We start from the raw sequence: 12831 nt of genomic DNA, 5'->3' as shown, positions 1-12831 counted from the left end.
TTGATTCTGAAATCAACTCAGCTAGTGTGTCATTATGGAATATCTTAACAAGAAACACTTAAGATCTCTTAGTGTTAGCAAGAACCTAGTGCAGACTAATCATAACATTGACCAAGAGTAATGCAGTCTGCTGCTCTGTGATCTAAAAAACTCATATCTCAATAGAAAGCAAAGCATTTTCCTCTAAATACTCTAGAGATCTAGCCAAGCTGCAGTCTGCAAGGCAGTACTTGTTACGGTTGGGTAAGGAAGAAAACTGCCTGAGCCGAGAGTGCTGCAACACAAACATCAAAACACAGGATTTTCTTTAACAAATTAATTCAACTGTCTTGAACCTTGCATTAGGGATGTGCACAAAAAAAAATTGGTATTTTTCAGATTCAGGTGTTGGGAAGACCATAAATAATCAGTATTCCATATCTGTTTAGTATTTAAATCCTTTTTTCCTCAGGATTCTGAAATTAATCAGGTTCATTATTTCCTATGGGGAAATCTTTCTAGTTTTTTTTCTGTTTTTCAAGCAAATACCACATGACCTCCCCCCCCCACCCCCCGGTTTCACATAGGTTGGGCTTAGGGGTCTGATTCTGTGGGCCCCTGAGCAGGGTCCACCCAGCTATTCTAGGTGTACCAGTACATCCAAGAATCCTGGTTATCTCTCTGGATCCCAAATATTCCTCTGCCCTAGGAAGGTTATTTCAGAACTTTACACCTATAATGGCACATTATTAAAAAGGAATTTTCCTTTCCTTTATTCCTTAGAAGATCCTTAATACATAGATCTTGACTAGTGAGGTTGTTTAAAAATATTTCTTAAGGGACATATGGACTGATAAAAATTTTGCAACTGTCTGTGTAACTTTAGAGACCCTATCCCTTAATAAAAAGGGTATTACTGCAGAGACAGGTAGTCCAGGCCTATCAGTTAAAAGAGGAGCAATATAACACAATTGAAGATCCTCATTGTCGAGGAGTTCCAGACCCCTGGGCCCCAGCCCAGCTGAGGGAAAGGGACACAGGCTGCCTGGAAGGTCCTTTTGCAAACAGCACACAAGTTACAAAACAGGAAAGAGGAGAAAGTCCCACTCTTGCCAAAGTAGGCTGCCACCAGCTCCCCTATCTATCCCTAGGCTAAGGAGTCAGGGAGCAATGCTCCAAGCCTGTTAGGGAATTAACCAAAGCAAAGTCTACCTTGCAAGGATAGTGTTGCAAGTAGAGTTCACAGCAAAAGAGTATTTGTATGGTAGGTGGTTCACAAGCACACACAAGGTGAGTTCAGCAAAGATTTTATAGCTTTGAGACTTCAGAGTCACTGTAGCCCACACTGGGTAAAAAAATACAAATGTTTATTAATTAGAGTGCAAGGTTATGACAAGCACAAGACAAAATGTGAGAACAAAAAAACCGAAATCTATAGCGGTTAGCTCTACATACCACAGTAATTACTTAGGAGGCAAAGCAAGTTGGTTTCACAAATGTGGCAAACAAAGTCCTTGATCAAAGATCCATAAAAGCAAGCAGCTATCTGAAAAGATGGAAGCTTCAGTCCCTCTCACAAAACGAAGCCAGAAGCAGAACAAAGGGGCAAGGGCAGTTGTCTGTTGCTGACACCCACCACAAGCTTGGACTCCATGTTTTTGGGTAATCAATTTATGCTAATTGGAAGTTGGAACCAGAGTGGTGCAGGCCTGAACCACCAATCCGGTCACAGCTTGACAATATCACCTGAGCATAGATGTCCAGTGCAAAAGGGGAAATGTGTCAAGTCTGCAGCTCTTGGCACATGACCCAAATCCACAGGTGCGAATTTGATTGCCAATTAACTCTCAAACACACAACGTTCAGCTATAGAGGCTCGGCTAAAACAGCTTATCTTATCTCAAGGACGGAAGCGAAAGTAACTTGCTACTAGTAAGAAATGAAGAGGCCTCTCTGGGGAGGTGTGTGTGTGGAATTTCTCTAGGCAAGGAAGCCTTTAGACTCTCTCTCAAAAAGGGCTTCTCATATATTCTAGAACAAAGCATTTTTTCTCCACACTCATAAAGGGGACTATCCAATAACATATTCACTAAAGAATAAATCGAACCAGAGGAACATAAACAGGTTATTTCTGAGTAAGGTAATTTAATATATCTGCCTTTCATGACCATAGAGGGATTGGCATTTACAGTGCAATCCTGTGAAGAATTTTGCCATCCTAAGGCCATTGATCTCAATGGGCTTAGACTGGAGAACTCTTCATAGGATTGCACTGTTAGTCTGGCAAGAAAAAAAGCTCTTAAAAAGCATGGAATTGTCAGAAGATAAGCAGAGTGGTGAGCTGTAGTACTGCAGCCCAAGCTCTGCTCACAACCTGAGTTCGATCCCAGCAGAAGCTGGGTTCAGGTAGCCGGCTGAAGGTTGACTCAGCCTTCCATCCTTCCGAGGTCGGTAAAATGAGTACCCAGTTTTCTGGGGGTAAAGTGTAGATGACTGGGGAAGGCAATGACAAACCACCCTGTAAAAAGTCTGCCAAGAAAATGTTGTGATGCGACTTCCCCCTGTGGGTCAGTAATGACTTGGTGTTTGCACAGGGGACTACCTTTACCTTTTATTAGTATATGATGGCAAGCGCCTTGAGGGAGGAATACCAAAAAACTGAGATGACCAAGCATGACATGCTTGAATCACCGTACTGGCATAATCAGCCTCTTTAATATATTTTTATTACAGTAAAAGCATCCTATTTCCCAAGTTCACTAATCATATCTGATAATAAGCCAATCAATGACAATTTCTCACCAACAGCTTTTTGTCAGAGAACTATCAGGATAACTTCTAAGTTAAAAGCTTCATTGAGCTCATTAACTGATAGGTAGCCAATGGAGTGACTGTAGGATGGGAGTGATGTTCAAGCTCCTGCTCGCTCCTGGTAACAGTTGAGCCGCAGTATTTTGCACCAATTGGAGCCTCCTAGTTAACTTAGATGGGAAACCAATGTATAACGCATTACAATAGTCAAGTTTTGATGTTACCATAACATGGATCCAGGTGGCTAGGTCGTGTTGAGATAAGAAGCCAGTGGGTTTAATTTTATTGCATACTGCCTTTTTGTGGAAATTTTGATTCAAAATAGGTAAGATAAACAATTTTTTTAAAGTGTTCAACTTCATCGTCATCCACAAGCTAGCAAAAAAAGTTAATTTCCCCTTTTTAGAGAAAATTATCATCTTTGACTTAAGATGATTTATCAACATAGAACAGTACTTAGAGAAGATTTTTAATGATCTTTGCAATCTCACCGTTGTATGGGATAGTAGAATTGCATCATCTGTGTACAACAACACTGGAATACCCACTAGCTTTGGTGGTGTCATGTCTCATGAAAATTTCCTGATAGGTCATTCAAACATAAATTAAATAATACATATAACAGTAAAAAGTAAGAATAAAACAAGTTACTCTAAGCAAACCAGGAAGTCTATCAAAAGTTTTCAATGGAGCTTGGTGATCATATGTTTTCCAAAATGAACTGATCAAATATTTTTTTTTCCTCCAGGTGTGGCGGCTAGCACAAATATTATTATAGGTGCCATTGCTGGTACCATTTTGGTACTGGCTCTCATTCTGTGCATAACCGCTTGGGGTTACAAGTAAGTACATATATATTTTTAGTACATTAAAAGTATGTGCGCTGCTGCAGTATTCTCTAACAATGTAACTGAAAGAGAATATTAGACTGAGCAAAAGAATGATGGGAGATAAATTCAGCCATTCAACTTTTAAATGCCTTTGGGCATCTTTCCAATTCCTCTCTTTACAAACAGTTACTTGGTTCATTGCATTAGGGTTGGTGAATACAGTGCTGTCTACATTAATGCCAATATCATTGTAAAAACTAGGTGTTGGATCCAAATGTTATGTTTTACTAATAGCCTTTCTCTGTTAGAACCTGCCTTATTCACTAGAAGACTCCTTGCATGGAAGGAAGGCTCCAGTGTTAGCTGAACCTTTGGATCCAACCCTATATTCTCTAATAGTGGCAATTATTTTCAAGTAGAACATCACTTGAGTACTTTGTCTTTTTAATTAAGTACTGTTTATGCACCTGAATTTAAGTGTGTCTGCAGCCAGATAAATAGTGCAACCCTCAACTGAGTTTCTCCAGTCTAGAATAACTCTGTTTATGATTGCCTTGTAAGTTGCAACTGACTCAGGCACCTTCATGCATCAAAGACAGAAAATGGATGATGGTTACAATAAAAACAAGGTATTCAAAATTCAATCAGGTAGAGGATGGGAACACCAGAGATGCTGCTTGTCAGGGGCCTCATTTGGTCAGGGCCTGTCTTGAATGTATTTATCTAAATATAGCAATTACAGTGAAAAAGTATTGCTGAGACAAAATGACCGCTGAAATGAAATATACTGAAAGTACATCTTCTTAAATATCAAGAATACTTACACTTACATGTGTTGAGTCATCTGATTCTTAAATACTACGAATAGCAGTAACATTAATACTTATTATGAATAAAGGTCTGGAGAAAATGGAGAGAAAATTTTTTTTTACTTATTCAGGAGAGACAAACAAAAGCATTTCTTTCACAATGCTTCATTATCTCCTAGAGTTCACTGCCGCAAGATGTACCGATGGCCATTGGTTTAGATGGCTTTAAAGAAGCTTGGATACATTCGGGGGGTTATTGTGATATCTGAATGGAACCTCCCTGTTCAGAGGTCATGTGCTTCTGAAGAGCAGTTGCTGGGGAACAGGAGAGGGGCATGTTGCCTTTCAAATCCTGGTTATGTGCTTCCTCAAACCACCTAGCTGGCTCTGTAGGAATGCAAGAACAGGTGGGATCTTAGTCTAGTCTAGCAAAAATTTTCTTATGTTATACCAGTTTATGACATAAGATGGCTCTAAAAATAGCAGAAGAGATTATGCTCTTGCTTCTTGAGCAAAACTTAAGTTGTAGTCCAACGGATTGTCCAGGGCAACATTTTTTATACTTTCAGTAAAGCAGAAATTTCTTTTCCCCAAACAGGGCTTCCCTACACCTAGACTGTGTATTTCAAGCATAAAGTGATGCTTCCTTTCCATGCTTCCTTGCATGCATTTTCCTCACAGTGTTATGAAACATTTTCTCTTTTTGTTCCAATGACAACTTAGCAAAAAGAAGAACTCTTAGGGCTTCTTTAATATTTGATACCTTTTTGTTTATGACACTGAATAGAGTGATAGCAAAGACGATGTGGTAATTCACTCTTTCTCTCTTCCCTCCTCTTGTAAGAAACTATCGAAGACAGAGGTAGGTGAAAAAGCAGTGTGGCTACATTGTCTGAGGAGGCTTGAAATACTTATTTAGTAAAGGTCATGTTTGGGGGAGGGACTATGGCTTAGAAATTAGCCGTGCTTTGAGTACAGAAGGTCCCTGTTACCTTTGGTATCAGGTTTATGCAATACTGGGCAGAATAGCATTGATCTGAGTCTACGTAAGGTAGCTTCATATTCCATAACAGGAATCAGGAAGCAAACAGCCTTGCCCAATTCAACTAGGTTTGAAAGGTCTTTGCATATACCTCCAACTTATTTGAATCTGTCTTTGCAGTAAAGTATTCTTCCTTAACTCTATTTTTTTAAATAAAAAAAACATAATTTTTTTTCTATTACAGCTTTACTTTCTTAGGAGCCCTAGTGTTGAATTTGCTTTTAGATCAATTGAATTTGCTTTTAGATCAAACTAAGGTTTGGCTACCCTGTAACAATCCTTTACTGAGAATTTGCAAATGACTGATTAAACACACACACAGGGAAGGAGAGCAGCCATGGGAGACTGAGTCAGTCAAAGTGTGAGAAAAATTGCCGTGTGGATGCTCAGTTGCTGCTGAGAATGTCTCTACCTTTACAATGGCAATGCGAGTTATATGAACAATCATTGCTATATGGAACCTGCCTAGGAATTAAATATTGTTTCATTCCTAGTACAAAGCCAGAGTGCTCCTTTTATCTTCTCATTTATTCAGGATCCAAGGGAAATGTGAATGTTTGGATGAGAATTTGTAAAGGTATAGAGAAACAAGTCACATGTCATTACACAGTCCATTCTTATTCGCCCACCCATCCCCAGTGACATTGTGCTACCTATTCTGCAGCCACGCTCTTTTGGACAAGAGCGTTTTGTATACATTTAGGAATGTTTTCTCTTCTTTAAAAAGCTGTAATAGAAATACAACTTTACATTTTAAAAACAGATGAATGAATGACATTAAGACTAGATTTTAATTTTTTTTTTTTTTTACTTTTCAAGATTGTAAAAAAGCCCCCCAAACTTTCTGTGGCAGGAAGTGAAGCTGTGTTTCTACATTCCCTATTTGCTGTAAAATAAATGTCTGCTCTAGTGAATTAACTGGAATAGTGTCAGAAAACTACTCGGAAACTAAAAATAGCCCTCTTTTAAGAAATGCTCAAAAATCCACTAGCTATGAACACAACTTAAATTTAAAAAAAACAATGTTGCTCACAGTTTCAAAGTAAATCCAGTTAAATCAACTTGCTGCACTTAAATGATATTTAAAAAAAATAGAATCATTTTAATATTCAAGTTAATGTTACAGGAAAGAAATCTGGTTTTTTTGCCTTTGCCTTAACCCAAATGGATTTTAAATTAAAAAAAAAATCTTGTAGCGGATGAGAGTATACAAAGAACTTCTGTTACTGTGTTTTGTATTGTTTTTAAAGGAGGAGTAAAGCATCCCTTAGTGGGCTAGTTTGGAGGGAGGGAAGAAGGAGGCAAATAACTTTCTGGTCACCTGTCAACTGTAGGAAAATCCACTCAACTATTGACAGGTCACACCTGAATACAATTGGGGGTCTTTAATTAAAAAGGGCTTCTTTGAATGTTCTTTCAACTGGCCATTTGATGGAGGACAAGAAAGGTTGGCAAGGCGGAGGGAGAAGGGAAGGTGGGAGAAGATGTGGTCTCCACAGGATTTCAGTACCTGTGTATGTCCCACTCTCAGCCTCAAAGGATTCTTAAATGAAACTGTTGTCTGTAGAAACCTTAAGCTTAATTTACTTAGTGTGCATGATGCATCTTAATTAGATATTTAATTATTTCAAGGAGGATATTGCAAATCCATTTATCCTTTTGTCTGAGTCTTTATTTACATAGTGCTGTGACAAAATATCTTAAGTCTCATCTAACTTTTTTTTCCTATGCTAAATATTTATGTTACATATATTGGGTATCTGCATGTGTTTGTTTCTGACTTGAAAATGTTCATTATGCTTTAGACAAATTCCTCAGGGAGATTATGTAAAAAAGCCTGGTGAGGCCGACTCCTTTTATAGCGACATGCCTCCTGGAGTCAGCACAAACTCTGCGTCTAGTTCTAAGAAGAGGTCTGCTTTTCTGTCGCATTTTCAGATTTCTACCTGTTCCATCACACATTATTCCATTAGTCAGAACCTTTCATTGTTTTGCAGCAGGTTTGATTACTTCCTTCCTTTTGTGAATTGTGTTAAAAGTGACTTCCTTCAATCTTTGATTACTGATTGTTTGTATCCTCCATATTACCCTGTGAAAAAGTATACATTTTTGAGTACTAGAAATCAGACGGGAAGAAATATCATATCCTAGGATATGATATTTCAGACAAGCCGCCACATCCAAGGTCATTGGTAACCTTGATTGTAACCTTTGTTATCTAGTCTTTGCCTCCTTTCCTGCCCCCCAGCTTGGAAGCAAATTATTTGCTGCTTATGAAGTGCGTCAGTTCATAATCAAGCAAACCTATAACAAACTTTTGCCTGCATATCTCCATACATTTTATATTATGATCAAGTAATCAAAGAATGGGGATGTAGTCATTTGTACATTAACAATTGTGCAATGTAATAAATTAATATAAATGTTAGAACACAGTGCTGAATTTTATCCTTGATGTTCTGTCCTTTTTTTTTTCTAGCAGCACATCCAGTTGACTTACCCAGCATGCATTTGTCTTTCCCCACTGCTGAATGAAGCCTGATTTATGAATGCAATAATCAGTACTGGTGGCTCCCTGCAATGCAGACACATAGGTGCTACATCACATGAGTTGTTACTTTTTGCAAGTGATTTCTCATGTACTTGGGCCAAAGTTGAGAGAGACATTCTGAACATACGTGAGAAACTGCTTCACACAAACAGTATCCTGTGCGGCTGATTGTCCATGTGTGTTTCTGATATCAGCTCTTTGAGTCTGTCAAATTTAATTCTTAATCGAAAGCCTCCTGGGGCCATTTCTAAATCCCCAAGTGAGCATAGGTTTCTCATACTCTTCTATTAAGGGATATGTTCATGACATTCATGTGCAGTTTAATTATGAATCTGGTGCTTTGTGCATGAAGAGAATCATGCATAACCCTTCCAGGCAGCTTGCATGCATGCTTCATCATTCTTAAATGCTAATTGTCAAAGGTTAAGTGATGCTTTATTTAGCTGATGCTTTGTTGCTCCATTTGTGAGAAAAGGCATATATACCATTTTAAAATTATAGGTTCATGTCTGTGCTTTAAAAATATTATGAGTAATTGATCTGTAACGTTTATTTTTAACAGTAGAATTCTGTTTATGAAATTGTTCTTTAATGAGCATCTTAAAACAGTTTACAGTAATCACTGTGTAATAAAACTAATAATGGACAGACCTCAGTTGCGTCATTTGGAAACTTAAAAGGTTTTTTTTTTTTAGATTTTTCCAATTTTTACTCTTTTGAGGATTTTCAAATGAGAAATTAGGAGAAAATTAAGAAAAGTTTTTTTGATTATTTGAAACTTTTAAAGTAGCAGTTGAGAAGTGCACATATTTTTAGTAACTGAGATATTGATGCATCTGCCAAATTATTCCTGAGGGTTTTCATACACACCCTTTGTGAGGTTTCTGTTTATTTTAATATATACCGGGCAGCTATAAGAAAAGTTACTCAGTTTCGTGACCCTAAGTTCCATGTATGTGGGAAAATTAAAATTTTGGTTTGCTGAAAATCGCCTTAAAATGAAGTATTCTTCCACTGATGATGTTTTCATATAGTTAACCATATTAACATCTCTGGAAAACTATTTTCCCAAGATTGTGGTTTTACATATGCATAATGGAGCAAAATTTTACTCATCCCAAGAAGCAGTGGTTTTATTTTTAAAATGGGTGTTGCTTAAATTTCACAGATTTATGCTGAATGTCTTTTCTCCACCCACACCCCATATTTCCACGTATTCCTCATTTCAGTCACTTGTTTGTTCTTTAATGTACAACATTATGAAATTCCTAAGGTCTGTCTGCACTAGAGTGTTTGAAGCCTCATTCTCTTGTCAGTTAACCTGCAATGCTTAAAAGGAGCCCATGACTTGTGTAACAGGTGCTTATTTTCTGCCAAGCAAGTTGACATCATAAAAAACTTGGCTAACAGCTGTTAGAATAATGAGCAGTAAAAATATTGTGAGATACAGTCCTTGTGACTCCTTTATCTCTACAAATCTGGAGCAGATGAGAGCACAAGAAAAATATTAGTGGCCACAAAATAGTATTGACAGATGTATCATATCTTGTTGCGCTTATGTATGCAGAAGAACCAAAGCAGTAGAACAGTCAATGTGTGCGTGCGCGCGCACACACAAAAGCCAGTTCAGAGACAGACAGGAGCTTTTTCAGGTCAAAGGGTACGATGTGCAGGCAGGTTTGAGTTCAAGGACATCTCATTCTGGGAAAACAAAGCAGGAAAAGAAAAATCTCAGCCATGTAGTTTGCTTTAAAGGAAGGAAAATGAGACTGAGACTGCACTTCAAGAGGAAGAACCTGTTTCCGGCTCTTCTTCTTGTTTGATTTCTGCTATGTACTTAGAACTCCAGACCGGAGCCATTTTCAAAGGCCACAAAGGCTACCCAGTGTAAAAATCTTTGCACCTATCGTTGAAGTGATGTATTCATCTTAATTATCACCTATCTTTATATGTTGCTGCTCACTTGTTTGACTTACACAATTTCATGCAGCATACAGCAAGGTGAACCACAAAAATTGGGGTATTGGGGTAGCCTAGTGTCTAGAAATAGACCCTGTATATCCAGTGTCTGCTCAGCAGTGTGTAGATGAAAGATCCTAGCAAACATATCAAACCGTTACACACCATATTAATAAGTAAAAATAAAGGACCAGTTACTGTAGTACCAGTGAAATGCAACCAAAAATACATGGGCTGCTATTTTAGGCAGACCTTTGAGGTATTGTAGACAGACCTTTAAAAAGCCAACAAATGATGGAATTATTATAAATTAATCTGCTAGAACCAACAACCGCATGCAAGTCTTGCTGTTTTCTCTAGGTCAAACGGATTATCTCATTCATGGAGTGAAAGAATCCAAGATGCAAAGAACCTTTCGGACATCTGTCAAAATGGGAGACCAAGGAGTAACTCATGGCAAGGTATGAAAGACTATTGCATTCGCAACATTAATCACAGAAGCATGCCTGTGGGCACATTTGAAGCATTTAGAGCATTGTGTGTTCATGAACATGGGAGCACACTGGAATTGTAAAGAGGCAGCTTAAACTCTTCTTTACTTGCCAACAACCAAATACAGGGAGATAATGGCCAAATACAGGATCAAGATCATGGATCTCTGTCAGTTAGTAAAAACATGCTTGTGCATGGCTGCAATTCGGATTGGGGTCATGCTAGAAAGAATAAGGGGACTGAACACTTCCACCTCAGCTTGCTTTGAGTAATTGAAACCATGTTTCCTGCAATGTTAGCTATTTAATGGGAAAAGAGCACATTCTACAAAGAGGTTTTTTTTCCCTTTAAAACCACTGTTAACTGTCTGATGTTTTGCAAAAACTGTTTTGGTTAGCAAAATTTGTGTGGGGTTTGAAGGGCTAAATCGCTTCTTTCCCTATCAAGCAAACCTATTTCAAATTGTAGTTCCATGTGCAATTTACTTGTTCTACGTTTACAAAGGTCTAATGATCTTTGTTTTGGGCCTTTTTTATACAAAGTATCAGGAATACAGCAACATTGGTGTACAGCTAAGAATAATAAAGGACTAAGCCTTAGTAAATCAAAGTGCAGGCAAGCAAAGATATCTTACACTGTTGTAAATTTATTTTGAATGTCAAAAGAAAGAGAGAAGGAAAAAGAAAGAGAAAGCTGAAGATAAACCACCACATAGACAGAGGATGTTTGTACAAGGCACAAATGGAGGGAGAAAAGAGAATCAAAGGCCTCTAGAGCACTGCATTTATGATTCTGAAGTGTTTTTAGCTATCTTAACCTTTGCTGTCTTTCAGGTAATATAGGAGGAAACAAAAAGAAAGTCAAAGGCAAAAGATTTAGACCACGGTCCAATTCAACTGAGTAAGTTTGGCTTTCTAGTTGGAATAGCAAACAGAAAAGTTCCTGTTTTGTTTCTTATGAAATTATTTGAATGGGATCTTCAGATATTATTTCTATTCTTTTTTCTAAGTACTAATTGGTAATGGCAAGGTAACCATTTTTTAAATACTTTTATGTTTTTTAAAAAAGTTTTTAAAATGTATCCCAGTTTTCTTTACAGAGATACCAGCCCATGATTGCAATGTCCAGAGATTTTTTTTTAATATTAGTTATATAATAAATAATCTGCCACCAATCTGTTGTCCCCATTGTGAGGAAAGCAACACAGTATGGTTAGTTTCTTTCACTTGAAAAAAGTGTGCATGTGTTTCATTTTTCCCCGCTAGAATGTAATTTTAAGAGCACATTCATGACCAATTAAGCTTGAATATGTAGGAATTCTCCAGGAATACTTCCCTATTTATTGCCAAATAGACTATAGGTGGTCATTTGAAAACATAAATTTTAACAATATACTCAGATGCTTCCCTACTCAGAATTATGAATGAATCCTAAGTCAGTACATTCTGTGCCTCTGACCTACAATAACAGATAGTGATTGATTTGTCCTATTGATTCATAAAGTGTACGATTGAAGCTTACCAGTTATAAACAAAAGGGAAAAGTAGAAAAAACAAATGGTAATGTATGCCGTATTTAAATATGCATTTTTTTAAAAAAAGTTTATTGTGTCTGTTTTTTAACCAAACTCTACTTTTTTGAATAAATTTGTGTTTGCCTCCTCCTGTAAGAAATGCTGTTTCTTACAGGAGGATGGATAAAACTGGCTTGTCTACCCTGTTCTCCTAATACTGGCATCAGTGTCGCTTGGCTCCAGTTCAGTTTGAAAATCCTATCTGCCAGTTCTACTATGTGTAAAAAGGGTATATTCCTTTGTGGATATGGAGGTCCACATGAAGCTCTGTTTCTGAGAAATGCTGTTTTTACACAAGCATATCTAACTCAAAGCATATTATACTTAATATGCTTGTATGGCAAGAATTGCAAATGATAAAGGCAACAGCAACTTTCTCAAGACTCACAGAAGACACTGCCATTTAAATCTTAAGTAGTTGATAAAGTGCAAGAGATTTAAATGCTTTTACCAATTTTTACAATACAAAAATAACTTTCTGGTTTCACAGTGCAATACTCCTGCACTCTGTGCACACAGTCCCAATGAGTTTCCTAATAAGGATGTTTAGGATTACGTTCAGATAAAGTCACCCGTGGGGCCAGTAAAATTGCAAATTGCAAATTCGTCACACACCACTCAAGAAGGGAGGGAAAGTTGGGGTGAATAAGGAAAGGGGGGTGAGGCATGCATGCGAGCTCAGCCGCAAGCTAGTTCATTCCGACTGAATGTCAGTTTGAAGCCGTGTCTCAGTGTGGCCTCATTTACTTGAACAGAATGTAACTCAGAGTTCCTCAGATGTACAA

At 37.6% G+C, this 12831-nt stretch overlaps 1 protein-coding gene across 1 annotated transcript in view; it reads left to right on the top strand.

The window, feature by feature from the left end:
* The window catches only part of ADAM22 (ADAM metallopeptidase domain 22), a 160044-nt gene that overhangs the window by 121738 nt on the left and 25475 nt on the right, over nt 1-12831 (top strand). The window contains exons 25-27 of the mRNA XM_054991318.1: nt 3539-3632; nt 10342-10442; nt 11307-11373. Of these exons, the coding sequence (XP_054847293.1) occupies nt 3539-3632; nt 10342-10442; nt 11307-11373 (262 nt within the window). The remainder of the gene's footprint in view (nt 1-3538; nt 3633-10341; nt 10443-11306; nt 11374-12831) is intronic.

The sequence above is a fragment of the Eublepharis macularius genome, chromosome 11 (genome assembly GCF_028583425.1).
Source record: "Eublepharis macularius isolate TG4126 chromosome 11, MPM_Emac_v1.0, whole genome shotgun sequence".
NCBI lineage: Eukaryota > Metazoa > Chordata > Lepidosauria > Squamata > Eublepharidae > Eublepharis > Eublepharis macularius.
The sequence above is the reverse complement of the archived record's forward strand: the minus strand, read 5'-3'. Positions and strand labels throughout refer to the sequence as shown.